The sequence below is a fragment of the Syngnathus floridae genome, chromosome 4 (assembly GCF_059516105.1).
Source record: "Syngnathus floridae isolate MCC-2025c chromosome 4, RoL_Sflo_1.0, whole genome shotgun sequence".
Taxonomy (NCBI): domain Eukaryota; kingdom Metazoa; phylum Chordata; class Actinopteri; order Syngnathiformes; family Syngnathidae; genus Syngnathus; species Syngnathus floridae.
In genome coordinates this window covers 11,039,140-11,057,908 of record NC_142416.1, presented here as the reverse complement: position 1 = coordinate 11,057,908, position 18,769 = coordinate 11,039,140, and the positions used below count along the sequence as shown (strand labels likewise).

Genomic DNA, 18,769 nt, shown 5'->3' with positions numbered 1-18,769 from the left:
TTGAAAGAATCTTCCTCCATGTGCACGGAAAAAGAACACAGGAGTCAGAGAGTACAAATGATATGACCCTGTTTTACAGGTCATATAAATACCGTCTTAAGTAGCGCACATGAAGGACAGCCACGCCAACATGTAAATATCACCGTCTGAATAAAAAATACATCCTTACAAAAAGTCCACATGTTACAGATTATCATGCACACACACACACACACACACGGATATACTGTTTTTAGCCATGACGGTTTTGGCAGTTACAACACTCCGAGCAACAGACCCCAAGGTCAAATATGATGATCTGTGGAATCCACTGCCTGGGATTTGGTTCACCTTACTCACCCCTGAACCTCACCTGTCTATCAACAATCTCTGAAATGAGACACATTTGGTGAGGTATGGATGAAGCACATGTACAGTAATGTGTTGTCACAAATATGTAATTGGAAATTAGAGCACTCCTCTGAATGTACACATTACTTTCCTGATCCAGTTTGTTTTTGAATGCAAAACCCTTCTTCTATGGACTACACTGCACACCCTATTTCAATATGCACGCCACGTGTATGTCAGGAATATTATATTGATGTTGGTATATTTTCTTTGTGAATTACAATACTGCATAAATTAAGAAAAATATCTCGTGACTCACTATACAGTAATCCCAAGGCCAAACAATCCGTCCTTTACATGCACAGCCATACATCAACCAAGGTTTTAAATTATTTCCTCTTAAGGCTACTTTCACTCTCAGAGATGAGATCTCTGGAATTGTTACTTTTTAATGACTTAGTATTTTGGAAGGGAGATATGGCCTGGACTGATCAACGCTGTTTAGTCCGAAATCTGAATTTTACCATTCAAGTAAATAAAACCTGACCTTTGTTTTTGTTTTGACTGATACATTTCCTGACCTTTCTGGACAGGATTTCAAGGTGCAGGCAAGGTATTGGAGGGGTCTAGTTTGGTGACCTCAGTGTTACATTCCTGCTTTTTGCAGATGATGTGGCTCTGTTGGTTTAGTAGCAAAAAAGTCCGGAGCCCTTCACAGAGACTGATCTCCAGAGAAGGGAAGCGCTTGAAAAGGAGTCAAAGCCAGCCGAGAAAGGAGCCAACGTTGGAGGTGGACATTGACTGTGACAGATAAAGGTTGAGCAGGATCCGCAGCATGGCAGATGACAAGAGCTAGCTGAGAGACAGAGAGAGCTGGCTGCTGAATGAGCTGCTCTGTTTGAAATCTGCCTGCCTTTTGTAGTTTACAGTGTTTGGTAAACTCCACAGTAATTCTGGTGGTGATACGTACATCACTCAAAGTAAAGCCAAGTCTCCTGCAAATGCCTTTGTACAAAGTACTATGATCCGTAAACAAAGAGCTCCTTGGTAGGTGGCCATGTCACAAAGTGAATGTGAACCTTATGGCTAACATTATGAACTGAATGACGAAGCACTGAACAATGTGGTGAGAAGATTTTTTGAAAAAAAATGTTGGGGCAAATTTATACATTTTATTCATAATTTCTTTGTTGTGTTTCTTTGAAATATAAGGCTCCTCAGAGATACTATGCTGATGAGCACACACACGCACTTATACTCTTGCACCGGAAAAGCATGCCAAAATCTGAAAATTAAGAATAATACCCTACGGCTGACTTTTGATTGCTCATGAAACGAAAATTGTTCCGTCAATTTTGGTCAGCACATACTCAAGACATTCCTTCAGCGTGAAACCTCCACCCCTTGTCCTTCTATTTCAGTGCGAGGTCAAAGTTTTCACCTTATCTGGAAGCCATCAGCAGTACCAGTCCCACCACTGTGACTCATTGAGTTGAAACTGTTGCAGGTTGTTAAAATCTTACCCTTCTCTTGTTTTCTGAGGTGCTGAAATAACCTACACGCACATGCAAGGAAATCCAGATCAAAGTTATGCCACTTATTGTCTCAGCCACGACAATGTCGTGCGGCAGGGAGGTGGGAGAGGGGGATTTTTTTTTCTCTCTGGGATCTAGTTTGCTATTTTGACCGAGGCTTTCTTCTCACTGTGTGGTCATGTGGGAGATCAATGTTTCTAGTAGTATCTGAGGATGCTGGTTGATTGCAGCCTGACACAGAAGCTACATCGGCAGAGAGAGAGCGAGTGAGGCAGAGGGAAAGAGCCAGAGCCAAGCTGAGCAATAGATTGAGGAGTGCAGGTGAGGCTTTTCTGGTTCTTTTTATTCTTTCATTGTCCAACCTTCTCAACATCTCCCTCCTTGCACTTCAACTTTATTCTTGCCAAACTTCAAGTTCAACCATCCATCCATCCAAGCTCCTGTCTCGTCTTTCGCCCTCCCCCTTTCTCGCTCTCCTCAGACAGACACAGCTACCCTCCTGGACGTTTCCTTTCTGCTGGCCTGCCCCAACAAAGGTGCTCAGTCATGTGAAACCTAATCTCAAGCCCCCCAAAACCTGACCCTTGACCTCCTCAGTCTTCACACAGCCAGAGGGGGAGGGGAGCCAGGGCAGGAAAGGGAGGCTTTTGGGGAAAGGTCACATTCCCGAAGACACTTTTGTGTATGCACGTGTGTGTGTGTGTGTGTGTGTGTCTGTGTGTGTGCGTCTACGTGCATGTGTGTGTTTGTGCGCGTGCGAGGTGAGCGCATGTCTGCTTGATTATGTTTCCGCTCCAGATCTGCATTATATGACATTTAACTTACGGCTGCTTTATTTTAATGGTGATCAGGTTGGCCAGTGAACTGCATACATAAGTTGAGTCTCATGTGAACGTGTTTGTGACTCGGTGTACTGAATGTGCGTAGGTGCATGTTTGTGTGAAAGCATTTCAGCCCCGAAGCATTGCTGCCTATAGACAAAACACAGACTTTGTTTTCTTGCTGGGCCAGACCTGCAAGTCTTGTCTGGGCAGAGCTCCTCTCCTTACACCCCACTGCAATCCTTAGATGTGTGCTTTTGTGTGTGTCTATTGTGTTTGCATGCGTGTGTGTGCATGGCACTGAGTGTCAGCTGTCCTAGGTGATTAGTGCTTTTATATTGTTCCAAGTAGTCCGGACGAGGCCCCCTCTTCACTGCTCGACCGCACAGCTGCAGTCTGGCTCTCCATCTCTGCTCTTCAGCCTTCCTTTTCTCACTGACACTCAAAAAGCAAGACCAATACAGAGTCTAAAACTAGAGGAAGAAGAATGGAGGTAATCAGAAGAGCAGCAAATAAGGACTAGGGTCATATTATGAGGATTAGAGAGGGGATTCAACACACAGAGTTTCTCCTGGACAGGATTTCCTCAGCTATGCTTGGGAGGCCTACCATGCTTTAAACACACACAGGGAAGTCAGGACAAAATGATAAAGTAGGAGAGCAAAAGAGGGAGGGTGGTCCGTATGCAATATCTTCCTTTTTTTTTCCCAGAGGAACCAACATAAATCTATGTGCATCCCCTATAAGAACACCCAAACAGCAGTGTAAAGTCATTAACTATGTTTATTGGATTTTTTTTCAGTCAAAAGCAGTTTCTGTTCATACTGTGTAATTGGTTGGGTTAGAAGCAAGGTATGTGTTGTTGCTGCTTTAGAATTTGTGAGCTGGGCATTGTTGCGCTCTTGACATTGAACTTGGAAGATGGGGAGGGTGGGGGAGAAAGCATACAAGGCAACAATTCCTCTCCCAACACCCACCCGACCAGTCCCACTTCCTTACAACTCTGCTTTATCTTAACTGTCAACACCTGGCCTAAGCAGGAACCTCTTTCTATCTGTGAACTTTAATCTGGCCCTGCTAGACAAACAGCACCATGGCTAGGACAAGAAGAGTGATTACTCAGTCGCATTGGCCTCCGGTGCCTCAGCAGGCAGGAGAGGAAAGATTGGAAGAAAGGGGATTTGGAAATGGGAAGATATTTATAAAGTTGAATGCTGAATATCTAAGGAAAATGGACTGGCACATGATGTACATTGAAACAGAAAAACAAGCTGATTAAGTGGTGTGGAAGGACAGCAGGGAGGACAAAGATGAGAGCTGAGAGTGGAAGAAATAGGATGGAATAAGAAAGGCTCTGCATACAACAGATACGATACTTAGGTAGCTTGACATGAGAGCAGCCTCCTTTCATGAAGAATAAGTAGGGTTTCAAAAAAAACAAATTTAGTTCATAGATTGAATACCGGCTGCTCTAATTGCTTACATTTTGACTTGTTCATGTAAGAAATAATGCCAAAAATTGTTTACTTAATCCAGCAGGATTTTTTAGGAGGGGTGGTAAAACATAGAGAAGAAACAAATTTCAGCATGAGCGATATATTGGCACATTATGCATTTCTGTCGTTCCATGTGAACGGACAGCATTGTTACACCCCCAAACATTTCCAAAACACAAAGTAGTAAAAGCTCAATTTTTCTTGATGGGTTGTTTTTTTTTTTTTTTGTAAATGGAGCTCTATTTTCGTGACCAGCATAAATACTGGTGTATCCGAGCTGAGCCAGGTTGGACACCATGGTGGTAATTTAACAGACAAGTGCAGGCTGGCAGATCTGTGAGAGGGAGGGCTGCACTGATGTGGGAATAAAAATAAAAATTAAATTAATTAGAAGCTTCGTAATTCACTGTTCTCAATAACATCCATTCATTCATTTAACAAATCAGTCATTTTCAGAGCTACAATTAAAGCAATGGTTTTCATTTCAAATGCATTTTGGGATAAATTTTGACTAGAATGAACATAATAAATCATGACTGTTTATTCTCCATCATCCTAAACACGTATTGCATTTTAAGAGGACAATAATCACAACGCTTTATTGACTGCATGTAAAAGTAGTCACTGTTTCTTGACTCAGAGTTCAAATTCATCTGGCCCACAATAACATCAGCATTTTTTCATCCTTTTATGAGTTATTTGTTTCAGACAGGTTGGACTTGGAATAGACGTCTGTAACGATCTGCACACATGAATACATTGAGTGTTTGTGGTGAATTAGATGTGTTATAGTCCCATATTTTGTGTTTTTGGCAAGTTATTTAATTCTGAACTGTTCCAGACATTGAACACAATGGTGTTGTTATATTTCATTTCTGTATACAATTGATGGTGTGTTTATTTACAATGTAAGCCAGCAATGAACAGAAAATGAACTGAAACTTGACAGTCACAGGAATGTGAATGTCATGATAATACAGTGTGTTTTTGCCACTTTTGTGGTTGGGATTGGTTTAAATTATTGTTTTGATCAGGTCATGTTCAATAAAACATACGTGATTAATGTAACTAACTGCATTGGGTTCAATTGATGTAAATATTTCTATAGTGATGCGCCAAGTTAGAGCAAGATGTTTCGACTATTTGCAGCATTGGTTCTTCTGAGAATGTTGTCCATTTAAAAGTGAAATTGGCACTGGAAATTCTTAATCAAAATACAAAGTAAATCGCGAATCAAATCGGGCCCTTGGGAATTGAATCTAATCATATATGGCTCTACTATATCACAAAAAAAATATTTCCTCGCCCACCTGAGCAGGGTCTCCTTCAAGCTCAGGCCCTCTTGAGGGTTCTGCGCAGGATCTTTTGTTCCTGGATTTGCATTCTTCTGCATGGATATGTCAGATGTTGTTCTTGGTATCTGCTGGAGCCATCCAGGCAGCTTGGGGCTTAGTGCCCTGGATCACTAGTGGCACCACTTTTGCCTTCACCCTCTGTAGTTATTCTTTCAGCCCTTGGTATTTTTTAAGCTTTCTGTGTTCCTTTTTCCGGATGTTGCTATCATTCGGCCGACTGAATACCGCATAATATATTCACACACACAGCCACACACACGCACACACACACACACACACACACACACACACTACAGAGAAAACCAGCAATGTATGTATGTCATACGTTTTATTTTATCCCAAGACAAAATGGCTGAGTGAAGAGAAAAATGCAGGCAACAGCTGAAAACAGTGGCATTTCCATAAGTGAAAAATAATAACAATTGTATGCTGAACGGGAACTCTTAAATGTTGATCTGTGACCTTTGGTCATCAAACAGAGGAACCAAGCCAACAGAATTCATCACAAAGGAAGGGCTGGTGGTGAATAAACAGACGCATTTTGGGTGACGCTGTTCTCAGCAGAGCATATACTGAATGTGGGTGTACAGTCATAATAAATAATGTCAACCAATGTCAACTTCAAGTTCACTTGATAGCAGATAAGAGTACAGAACACAGACTGGGATCAGGCTGAAACATGGATGTACATCAGAACCATCTGCTATTACAACATGTAGCAAACCTCTTTTTCATTCATCATTTTCTTATATTGACAATATAACTTGCATATGGTATGACATGTACCCTATGTAAATCAAGCACGGTGGTTGTTTTGGCAAAGTAAAATACAACAGGAAATGAATTCAAAATAACAAAATTCAGCAAAAGGAAAAAAATTGCTTTTCAGATTTATGATGGACTGATTGCATATAAAAAAAAAACACGTTTCATTAACAGCTGGAATGTTATCAGGTGGTACATGCTTAAGGACAGTAAAAAGTTGGCTAACAATAAAACCCAACAATAGCTTGTATTACTGCATATAAAATGGCAGGAGAAAAACATAGAAAAAAAGGATATGTACAACCACCTGTTTTTACCTCATTGTGGTAAGTCCAGTAGGACTGCCTGAAAAAGTCATCATATGACCTCTCACCCTTGAAGAACACCACAACATTTTAGTTTTGAAAAACATTATTTTCAAGCATACAAATTATTCACACTATATTATCCTGCCAAATTAAGAAAATATACGGTGGCAGCTTGTTGGGATTTTTTTTCACTACAGAAAAAAAAGGGTACACTGAAACTTTTAAAGAGTACAGGCAAAAGCATTAAAAATACAGGCTCCAACATAAATACTATAAGTGCCTACACTAAGTGAACATTAATTTCAAATGCAATTCTAAATACAAAAAAGTCAACCATAAATGTATTTTGAACTTAGGAACTTACATGAGTGTGCATCTTCCTATGTGTTTAAGTTCTCTCTATATATTTATTTATCATATATTTCCCCCATTGCGAAATATTTTGTTCAACCTGAAGATGTGTGTACAGTAAAGGCAAAAAAATGATACAAGCCATGTTCATTACAATTCAATACATAGTGATCAAGTCCTGAATGTCAACAAGACAAGAAAGAGAATCAACAACACAAATCAAAAACACAATTTAAATAAACTCTTCCCGTAAGAAAATTACATGTACTTAAAAAAAAAAAAAGTCAGCAATACAAATTATTTTGCAAAAAAAAAAAAAAAAAAAGTACGTTTTTTAAGTTTTTTCTGTACTGAAGGGTATATTTTAGGGTTAATATAATGGGACATTTCAATAGCATTTTCTGCATCGATACCCAATTCAACCAAAGTTAGGTTTCGCTGTCAAGACATATTTAGCAAAGCATGTTCAACTTTGTTTAGTTTCAATTTAGCTTAGTTCTTTTTAGTCTATTTTTAAATGACACCACAGTTACTGCATTGATCAGAACAAGAGCCAAGTTTTTCCCTAGAGCATCCACCTGTAAACTGGGGAAACGGAACAGTGCACGTAAATAGTCCGGAATATGTAATCCGGTCCTCATTTTATACTCAACCGACTGTACCTCCGATTAGAGAGACAGATACAGACTGTAGGCAGAGTGACAAGTGCTATAATCATTTTAAAAAAATGGCAAGGTGGTGGGAGGAAATACTACAATTAAAATGAGTCACAACATTTAACTAAAAAGAAAAAAAAATACTATGTGTATGTGTGTGGAGGAGGATGTATATTTAAATTTTAGTTGTATGACCAATGTGATTTTATAAAAAAGAGAATTAAGAGGGCATAGAACTTTTGAATTGTAGAAACATCTGGTTATACCCATTCCATTCCCGTAACCCCGAACCACACCAAGTATCCCCACCATCACCAAAATCAAAACCTGCCTGATGTGAAAAAGACTACAACCGATTCTGTGGTCTTCAAGTTAATGATGGCTACACAGACTGCCCAGATGACACTAAACAATTGTGTTAAACACCACACAAAAAAAAACCAAGTTTCATTTTCAAAGAAAATAACCACTCTGGAAAATTAAGAGCTTCACGTTGGTTAAAACAACTCTACAGAGTACCCTCTCAGTATGATACACATGTACCAGAAAACGAAAACCTCCACAAACCTTTTTGAGCATGTAACATGCCAGTAAACAGAATTACAATCCGAAGAATGAAAATATACAGTCAGGCAGATAAATGATTGGCCAGAAAAAAAAAAAAACACAATTTTTTTTTTCTTTTTTTGATCTTTTCAATTTTGTTTCAACTGGTTTCTTAATGCTCTGCTCGGTCACAACACGGCAGGGTTGTTCAGGTGCTTGATGCAAGAACCTGTTTATTCCATATGTGCACAAAATGTCTTGTAATCATCTACATCTGAAACGCCGAGCTTATAGCAAAAGGAGGATTAACTAATGAAGGTAAGATATCCAAGGCACTCTTTGTTGTCATTTTACACCATAGTATTATTTTCATTGTTTGTTAAAAGAAATAAGTCATGGTGCTAGTGCCTAGCATTTCATAGGCAGCCCAATCCTTGTATATATATTTATGTACATATAGGTATTTTACGTCTATTTTGCATGGAAAATCCTTAACAAAAATCAGTTTTAAACATGACCCTGCTTTTTTTGTTTGAAGTTTGAATAATATGACACTGTTCCACTATGCTTGGAAACCAAACTGTACATGATATGTTAAAGAGTATGTACTTTCCGCAGCAAGGGTTCCAAAATGTTGGCTAAATCAAAAGGATCAACAGCAACACGAGTACAACCAAACCCACCAGTCACTGATAGTTTTAGAGTAGCCATGAATACACCGAGCATGCTGTCCAGTTAGAAAAAAAAACATATAAAATGTGTAAATTATTGCACAATAGAAAGGCTCAAAACGTTTTGTTTCATACACGAGTATTGCCCCAGTGGTTGGGAACGATAACAGGGCTGTACTGTGTACTGTTGTCTGACCCTGTAGTCCATTCCGTTCATCTGTTGGCTACATATCCAGGGTTGAAATTTAGCCAAAGGAGCTGACAGAGAAAGCATGCCATTCTTTGCCTACTCAGTCTTGATGTTGTTAGCTAAAGGACGGTCACTGTGCCACTTCTTCATGTGTTTCTCTAGAGTACTGTAGACAGTGAAAGGCATGTGGCATATTTCACATTTGTAAACGTCTTTCCCCATTTGTCCATGGGTTTTCATGTGGCGTGTGAGCTTGGAGCTCTGGGCGCAGGCGTAGCTGCACAGCTCACACTTGTAGGGTCGCTCTCCAGTGTGACTGCGTCGGTGCACAGTCAAGTTGCTGCAGTTCTTGAAAACCTTCCCGCAAAACTCACAGGTGTCGCTTCGGCGGCCGTCCTTGGAGCTCGGCCTGCCGTTCCCGCTGCCGCCGTGGGGTGTGCTGGCCCCGCTGCCCGTCCCGCTGCGTCCCGAAGCGGCCCGTTCTCCATCGAGCTCACCCGGCGGCGTCGAGAAGCGTAAGCTGCCGTTCTCGGACGAGTGCTCCGATGAGGAGGCGAAGGGCGATTGTCTGGAATCTCCACCGGTGAAGTTGATGAAGGGGTCCTTGAGTTGTCGCGAGGCAGCATAGCCTGCTAGCCACTGGGAATAGACGTTTTCTGAGTTTGCGATAGTGGGTGTAGGGGGGTCTAGATCCTTTTCCACCTTGATACGTTTGGACAGAGGACTCAGGGAGCCTGGGCTAATGCCTCCACCCAACAACTTCCTGGATAGGCCGTCAGTGGATAAGGGTCCCAGACCATTCATTGTTGTCGTGGTCACGTCATCGGCCCGGTCTGACTCCATCGCTGAGTCATCATCAGGAGGCTCCTGCGAGGAGCTCCGACGCCGGGGGTGCAGGGCCACGCTGTTCTGGTGATGGCGGGCCCCTTCTAACCTCAGGCTGAAGCGATAGTCATTCCTGTCCTCCTCGATGTCTCTAACCACAGGCTTACCTTCCATCTCCTCCTCTTCACCCTCTTCTTCCTCCTCCTCCTCCTCCTCTTCTTCTTCTTCCTGTTCTTCCTCCTCCTCCTCCTCTTCCTCCTCCTCCTCATCTTCCTCTTCTCCATTTTCAGCCATCAGACCATTGTTTTCACTCTTAAACTTGGCTACCACTGACTTGAGAGCATCAGTGGCACTGCCCATCAGCTCGCTGGTACCAGGCTCAGGCGAACTGGCCGTTGAAAGGCCATCTTCCGACTTGGTATTAAGCACCAAGGACTTATTCTGACAGTGTGTCTTCATGTGTCGTTTTAGCTTACTTGCCTGGGTGCATGCGTGGTTACACAGATGACACTTGAATGGCTTTTCCCCTGTGTGGCTACGTCTGTGCACAATAAGGTTACTCTGGAACTTGAAAGTCTTCCCACAGAACTCGCAAGACTTTGCCTTTAATGGCGTGCCTGGTTGAACTGTGTTGGATGCATTGGGGGTAGACCTTGAACCAGAAGGTGACTGAGAGGTGGAAAGAGGTGGGGTTGCAGAGAATGGAGGCTTTGAACCTGGCTGGAACGGTTGAAGAATGCGTTGCATAGGGTTGGGCCGATTCGGGGAGAGAGGAGGTGAGGCTCCCGTGGCATTTCCAGCTAGTTCACGGAGCCTTCTGGAGAAGTCCATGTTTGGGGGAGGTTCAAGTGGTATTGAATTGAGTCTCATCACCCTGTCAAATGCGCTGGGATGGTGGGTTGCCAGGGCCAAGTCATCAGGACTGAGGTGATGACGCGGAGGCGGGCTGAACAGGGGTGGGGTCCGGGGATAACGGCCCTCTCGAGGAGTAGATACTGAATCTCGTCCTGACCCAGAACCCGGCATTCGCAAAAGGCTGTAAGGACTACCTTCAGCGAGGTGGACGGCGTGAAGGGGAGGCTGCGACGTGGCACAGTCACCCCCCATCCCTGGAGCAGCAGCGACACGAGGGGTGAGAGGACTGCCTGGCTCACTCTCCAGATAGATGCGGAAACCGTGGGTGTTCTGAGCATGCTGGAGAAGGAACCAGGCACTGGTGAAGGGTTGCTTGCATGTGGTGCAGGTATAACTGCTGGGCTCATCTTTATCTGTCAAAATAAAGAGAAAAAAATGTTATTGAGAATGTAAAAATATGGATGCTTTGAAGGGTTTGCACATTAGACATTGGATGAATACAGAAGAGCTACGTATCTTACAAATGTCAATTTTATGCTGTTAAATCAATTGTTAAACTCAGTCAGAGCAGCAAAAACTGACAACTAATCGATCCCACACTCCCACCACACAAGTCAGACGTGTGTACCCCTACACCATCAGTGACTTTGAGGTGAAATAATAATAACTAATTTGAATTATAATGAATATTAAAATTATTAAAAATATTTGTTTAAGCACTACACATCTTTAATATTCATCTATTGTTCTTAAAGATGTTAACGAGTTGCCCACACCAAACGTTCAAAATGCAATACATTATGAGTATAAAAATCTATTTAATATTATTTATGTAGCGCAATAATAGACACAACAGAAGTTATCACAAAACACTTTATATGGGGAGATGGTCTAGAAGCACACACTTTGTTCAGTAACATACTGAATACCAAGTGAACCTTGCATGAGGCAATACGATACTGACGGTCAGCGAGGCAACAAAAAACTGAAGTCTGACAATAAACCAATAGGATGATATTTGCTGGATTCAGGTAAAAATTAATTGGTATATGAAGCATTCTGCGATTTGTAATGGAAATGCAGTTAGTAGCATATTTAACATTGTTTGACATATAATTCGAGAATTAGTATTACTTGTTTTATTTTATAACTAGACCCAAGAGCCTTTTGAGCCTACTTTGCCACGAGTTAATTGTAGGATGAAAATTAATGATTCTATAAACATTTGAAATGGTATACATTTTATGAAATTGCTGAGAGGCAAACTACAATGTGGGGAATACTGTACCATACAATAGAATAATAGACAAGGAAGAATTCTAAAGCTGCAAATACAAATACAATATTTTCTGCAATGAGTCCTTGTACACAGACTTGAGGTTAACCCAACAATGGATTCCCAATCTTGCAAAGCACACTCACCCACCTCTAGGCTTTTTCTTTCTTTTTTTTTTTTTTTTACTGAGTAAGTGCACACAATGCTATTGAATGTTGAATATTAACGTGACTATAAATACAAGGCCACATGTTATTAAAATATAGCAGCAGATCCTCCCAATAAGCAAAATGGAAAATTGTTACTAGGGATGCACTTTTCAAAATGCATTTCATGCATTGCTTTTATATCTTCTGCTGTATGGATTTATTTAAATCCTCTCAGGTGAATCGAATAGGAGAAGGTGGGGAAAGCAGAAGTGAGAGATATGCTAAATAAAAAGCATCCGCCACTTGCAAATGTGCACCGTCTTTCATCTCTGGGCTTGCCTATAATTTTTTTTTTTCTTTCACTGGGGAACTAGCTACTGAAATCATTTGCAAAATAAAAAACAAAATGATTGTTGCACGCTGGTGGCCAAGGAGCGGTACGAGGCATACTTAAGATTGCCCGAGTGTATGATTGTGCATATGAGCAATCCCTAAGATGGTGGACAGGCTTGCATGTTTTAAACCCTCTGTGGCAGCGAGACAAAGAGGTGAAGATGGGGCAGTAAGAGGAGACTGCCGCTGAGAGAAAAGAAGCATGTTGTGGATGAGTAATAATGGGAACCGAATGGTGTTTTGTATGCTTCCTTTCTATCTCGTGTGTCCATAACCGTCGTGGCCCCCTCCAAACAATCTCACTTAAAGACCAGAACATGGCATAAAATGTGCACCCAATCAAAGCTCCATGCAAACCTTTTTCTTCTGAAAGGAGTTGGAAGGGGGTATACGGGTAAATTATGGATCATTACAATCTGAAAAAATTACAGTTAATTGTTGCCACCTGCAAGGCGCTTTGACCCACTACGGAATTTTTCAGCCATTTGTCCATACATGATTTCTCTCCCTCTGTCACGAGCAAAAATAAAATTTTCTCATAACATTGACTTTGGCTATAGATACGTTTCCCGAGACAGTGTGGAGTTTTATGGTTTATGGCTGCAATAACCTGACGTCTACTGTTCACTTTGATTTGATTAGCAGCCTGTATATATACATATCTTCACCCTGTGTGTGAACAGATGGCGTATATGCAAGAGGAGGAAAACAGATATTTTTTTTCTGTTATTGCAAACGACAAACGACATATCGCAGGGAGCACGGAGGGGCGGGAGACTTGGGAGGTGGCTCCTCTTGAGACACTTTGCAATTGACAAAGCACTGCAGGATTTGGGAAGTAAAAGAAGGAAAGCAAGGAAGGCGGATCAGAGCAAGGAGAGAAGTGTGGCGTGAAGGGGACATTCCTAATGACACGTTTCTGAAGGACACAACTTCCGTGTCGCTAGTGAATACATTTTCCTGTGTGACAAACGCTGCATGTCTTGTGCAATCACCAAACCATCCCTGGAATTAGTCAGTGTTCATGCCACAAGCAACAAAATAATTGTTAGTCTAGCAAGGCAGTGGACACACTGATGGCCATGAAAAAAAATCGAAACCAAAGCAGGCCCAGCTGCATGACAGCGGATATCTTAATAAGCCCACTTTTTCCCCGATAATAGCTGTCCTCAAAAAGACGGAAGGACAGTTTTTAAAAAGGAGAAACATTATTCTGACATGCCGTTTGATGGTCTCGAAGGGCTTTTTATACCATAGGAAAGTAGCGAGATGTGTGAGGCAAGAATGATCTTATAAACACATCTGTCCTCTAATGGAATAAAGAAGTACTCATTCTCTCTGTCTGGCTCTCCCCTTCCAGTATGTGGTGAGTTAGAAGAGCTTGGCCTAATGCTGGATCTCTTAGTCCCTTTGAAATCGGATCAGCCGAAAGGAGAAGCCACACTGACAACCCTGTAGCTACCATTTCATGGCAGGGGCTGAGAAAGGGGTCTTGTAATGGCAAAGAAGCCCAAGTTAAAAGTGGATAGAGAAAGATGGTGGATATGGAAGACAGAGGAAACAGTATGAAGAAAGCTACGGGGCAGAGGACAGATATAGAACAGTCAAAGAAGAGGGAGGAATCAAGTCAAGTCCTGCAAAGTTAGAATTGTATTACATTTCACAAAGAAGTCTACAAAATGTGCTTGTCCTGTTAATTGGCAGAGAATATGATCCATAATGCTTTCCAAAATGTGCAACGCAGAAAATAATTGCATCTAATAAACAGATGGGGTCACTTGTGGCTGCTTATATCACATTCACAGCACTGAAACTGTGTTGAGCGTGCACATTTCTAACAACATTGAAGATGGGTCACCCAACCACAAGTTTTAGTCTAACACAAAAGCAATGCCACTGATTTATTTCTGTACTCCATTTGATTTTAAACACTATAAGAGTGCACTCAGTACAGTGCAAACTGTCGAGGTTTGACACCTGTGTCGTTGAGTTGGCAATAATAGCCACCATGGTCCGAGGAACGGCGTTGGCACAGTCTCAAATGTCGTGTGTTTCTCCCACTGGGCCATTCCGCAGACTTCAATTTATCGATATTTTTCAAAAACGGCATGAGTGAGCACATCACATTAAGGTGTGTCTGTGCTACTTCAGTGTGGTTTTGCTTTTGCAGCAAAAAACAAGGAGGAGGATGAGCAGTTGGTAGTGGACTGGCATGCAAATTAAAAAAATGTAAAGTATTTTGCAGCTCTGTGTGAATCAGGATCATTTTGACGTTGTAATATTTAAAAAACAAAAAAACACAATAAAACAATAAATTGTCACAATTGTGTTGTCCTCTTATTGCACCCTAAAACACGGATGCATACAAACAATCGACACAACAAATAATGTGTAACCAATCAAAAAAGTACACAAGGTTAGCTTTTTCTTCCAAGTCGTCTAACTTGATAGCCAAGTACCAAAAAGTTTTGACTTGCTTTGACCTCCACGTCTTGTTTTGTCCTTCAGCGAACCTTGCAGTGGGGTCTGCTTGTCCTGGTAAGGCCACATAGCTCTCAGTGATATTGGTCATTTAGCTAATGGAGGAAAGAGCTAACAGGATTACCATGCAGGTCTTCCAAATGGAGAAGGAAGGCACCAGCAGAGGAGATGATGGGGACATCACATGTCATCGCCATTTCCAAGTTATTAGTCGCCTGAGCTTGGGAGCACTTGCACACCTCTAAAGTGATTATGCTAATAGCAGGTCTTTGCCAATATTCAAAAGTGTTTATAGGTGTTGGAGTTTGTGCCTTGGGAAGACGGAGGGCTGTCAATACAGTGCTTCTTAAGAGCACCTCAGCTCTTATGCTTGTTAATGTGATTACTACTCCGTTTATGTCATTAGTGTATTCACAGGCAGGGATTGGACAGAGGTGAAGGGTGAACCAACACGGGGGTATGTAGACAAAGAGGAGGAGGATGCTATTAAAACTTTTTTCAGTGATTTTTTTAATTGACCTGACTTTCACATGACTTAGCCAAACAAGTGGAAGGTTGTTGACAAATCAACTACATTTATTCATGGATGTGAGAAAAGCTCTGTCTTTACAAACTTGGCTTTATTTTTTTTTATCGAGGATTCATTTGAGGAAGAAAATATCTAAGAGCTCTGCAGAGTGGCCTTGTTACTTATCTTTCCCCTCCAACAGACTGGGCCTGTATTTCTCTGTCCTACAACTACACACACACACACACACGCGCGCTTGCACACTCACTTCTTTGTCACGAGCCAAAGTCGGTGCAGCGTGCTGAGCCAATGGCCGCAGACAAAAGGTTTGTTTGACCAACACTTGTTTCTAAGACAAAGCCGGATACAGGGAATGCTGTTTACTAAATAGAAAGCCAGCCAGCCGACCACAGGGCTGAATCCAAGCCTTTTACGAGTCTGAAGTGGCCTGCAATACTGGATGTTAAGAGTCACACACATACTAGACAGAAACTGACCGCAAACCACAACATACGCCACACACATAACAGTAGAAAGAGGGAGAGCCAAGATGGCAAATTGGAGGAAATGAAAAAGTCGTACTGGTATGGACGAGCACGAGAAGCAATGCAGATAAACCTGCATGGTGGCTATGAAGGGCACAGGACCAGGATTTGCTATATAGTCCATGTAATTTGCAAGCTGCAGGTTTTTATCCAATCGATTACCACAGTCCTTCACCTGTCCCCTTCTCTTTCTCTTTTGTATGTGCTTTTGTACACACCCGTGGAGAATTCTCAAGTATTTTGATAACTTTACCAACTGCCATAGGTGTCAAACACAAGGCCCGGGGAGCAGATATGGCCTGCCACATCATTTAATGTAGCCTGCAAAGACAAATTGTGCATCAATTTCATGTGTCAATACTAAAATTACAAATCGTCTTTTCTCCAATATTTACTACCATTCATCATTTTAAAATATTTGATCGCTTTTTACTCGTCTCTGATTCCAAAACTAGTTATTCTTCAGTTAATTGCGTAGCCTACACTGTATATAGAAGACACTGACAGTCATAATGGCCCTCCGAAAGAAACAATGACTACGATAAAAATGAGTTTGACATCCCAGAACTAAGTGATGTGATATCTATCACATATCCAAAGGTGCAAGCAAAGTGTAAATTTAAGGTGATTAAATAAGAAAATGTGTACTTTTGATACACACACCAAAATAATTTTAAAACAAGTACCACTGACTGCTTACTCATCTTTTTGGGCCATTGAACCATGTTTGAACCAACCATCCCCTCACATATTCATTCCTTCAGCCATCCATCGCTAAACCCTTTTCCGTCTATCCATCCATTCAACCTGAGCTCAGCTGGGAAGCGTTGCGTTCGGGTGCCACTCGGTCCGATAGACCTTGTAATAATCTGAGCCAGCCGTGCCTCATTATTTGTTCTCTGCTTACCAACAACAGTGGGAGGCTGGACGTTGTTGTTTCTCATCGTTGCTCTAATGGTACACTAAAAAAGGCCTCTGGGCCTCAAAGCTTAACTCGTCTAATTAAATGGACCGTCACTTATGCGAGCATCTGCAGAGATTATTTATTGAGTCGGGATGCGCTTCACAGGATCAAACCGCTGTCAGATGAGACAACCCTCACTGGAGTAGGCATTAAATAAAAAAGATTCAAAGAAACTGCCAATTGTCAGTGTAAGCAGGTACATCGTAGACTTAATCAAGCAAGAGTATTTTTGGACTCGGGTAACATCCCAGATGGGCAAGCAGTGTCGGAGAACATCAGAGGGAATATGTGAAACGTTTCGTCAGATAAAGATGTATTTGAAATAGTGCATATTAACCGAAGCAAAGCCCATTAAAATACACTAACACAAACCTTAGAAAGAAAGTCACACATGATTTTTTTTTTCTTTTAAAGCAGCATTCAGATTATAGAATGCTGCCTTTTTCTTACAAGCGAGATCCAAGATCGGAGAACAAAGCCAAGATAGTCTCCGTATAAGACATTAGGCCAACAGCAGAAGATTCGCTATCTCTGCATAACGCAGCTTATGACAGGCTGGCGTCCCCGCAGAAACGATGGAGGGGGACCAGGAGGTCGGCGAGCTGCACATTTCTGCATAAATCTCTAGACAGATAGCATCAGGGGGGTGGAAACAGAAGAGGGAGGAAAGCAAGCAGCAGAGGATGATAAGGCCCCCGGGGCAGGGCATTCGACACTGTCAAAACTGTTTCGTCTCTGGCTATTGTATGAGTAGCACACGTTATGAGCCTGCATACCATTTGCCGGTACGCGATTCAGCTTCACGGGAGTATCGAGGGGTCTGGATCTGACCTCCCGGCTTTAGCTCTCTTCTGTCTTCACTGACGTGTGAGAAGATAGACAGAGTAATAAAAGCACCCCATTCTAAGAGACTATGACGAGCTCAAGCGAGCATGTTGTATCAACAAGGCCAAAATGGTCAAGTTCTTCAGTTGTGAATCCTGAAAACAATGAATGACAATGGTTCAGGCAAGGTGGTTAGGTTAAGAGCCAATGCAAAAATTATTTGACCACACACACAGTATATATAAACAGTATATATAAAACATTCATGAATTGAACTTCTATTCATTCATTCTGGCCCTTACACATAGAATTAAACTTAAATTGGTCATAATTAATTCATTCCGTGGCTATTTTTACTGCTGTCTATAACATGTAAGGAAGGCAAAGCCAAAGTAAGGCAAAGTTAATGTGGCTGTTTTAAATACACATATAATTCTTTTTTGTTTGATGTTTCGTGGAACTGTGCACTTCAACTGGTGGTGGCAAACAAGACTGCTTGAAGCAAACATTTGGCCCCTTTTTGGAAGTTAGCCGCTTCCCTCCAGCATTTCTTTTCACGTTTTTTCTCGAAAGTCAATGCAAAAAATAAATAAATAAATCATTGGAGCAATGACTTGCTTTTTGAAAAACCTATTAGCTGGGGGCCGGGGCACGTGTCGACTGAGGTATCACAGTACTCCTCAGATTTCCTCGTGCTGATGTTGTTAGATATCTAAGTTTTATTGGCTCTCAAAATAAAGCTTTCTATACACCAGTAATGATACACAATAAAATTACAAAATTACTCAGATTGCTTCTAAATATCACCAATGCAAGGAAGAGAAAATTCAGCAATGTATAGTTAACAGTAACATCAACTACATATGTTTCTTCCTGAACATGGTCAAAGTGGACCCTGAAGTTCTTCAAGGCATACACGGGCTA

At 41.5% G+C, this 18,769-nt stretch overlaps 1 protein-coding gene and 1 long non-coding RNA gene across 3 annotated transcripts in view; one reads left to right on the top strand and one right to left on the bottom strand.

Moving 5' to 3' along the window:
- Positions 1-1,364: 1,364 nt before the first annotated feature.
- LOC148399063 (uncharacterized) lies at positions 1,365-5,205 on the top strand. 2 transcript variants are annotated; one of them, XR_015858004.1, is made up of 3 exons: positions 1,365-1,456; positions 1,752-2,186; positions 2,347-5,205. It is a non-coding gene; the product is annotated as an uncharacterized LOC148399063 (long non-coding RNA). The 2 variants fall into 2 exon arrangements; XR_015858005.1 differs by having other exon boundaries at positions 1,424-1,456; positions 1,873-2,186.
- Positions 5,206-5,850: 645 nt separating this feature from the next.
- bcl11ab (BCL11 transcription factor A b) overlaps positions 5,851-18,769 on the bottom strand; it is a 34,967-nt gene continuing 22,048 nt past the window's right edge. The window contains exon 3 of the mRNA XM_088373755.1: positions 5,851-11,117. Coding sequence (XP_088229881.1) covers positions 9,121-11,117 — 1,997 coding nt within the window. The 3' untranslated portion in view covers positions 5,851-9,120. The remainder of the gene's footprint in view (positions 11,118-18,769) is intronic.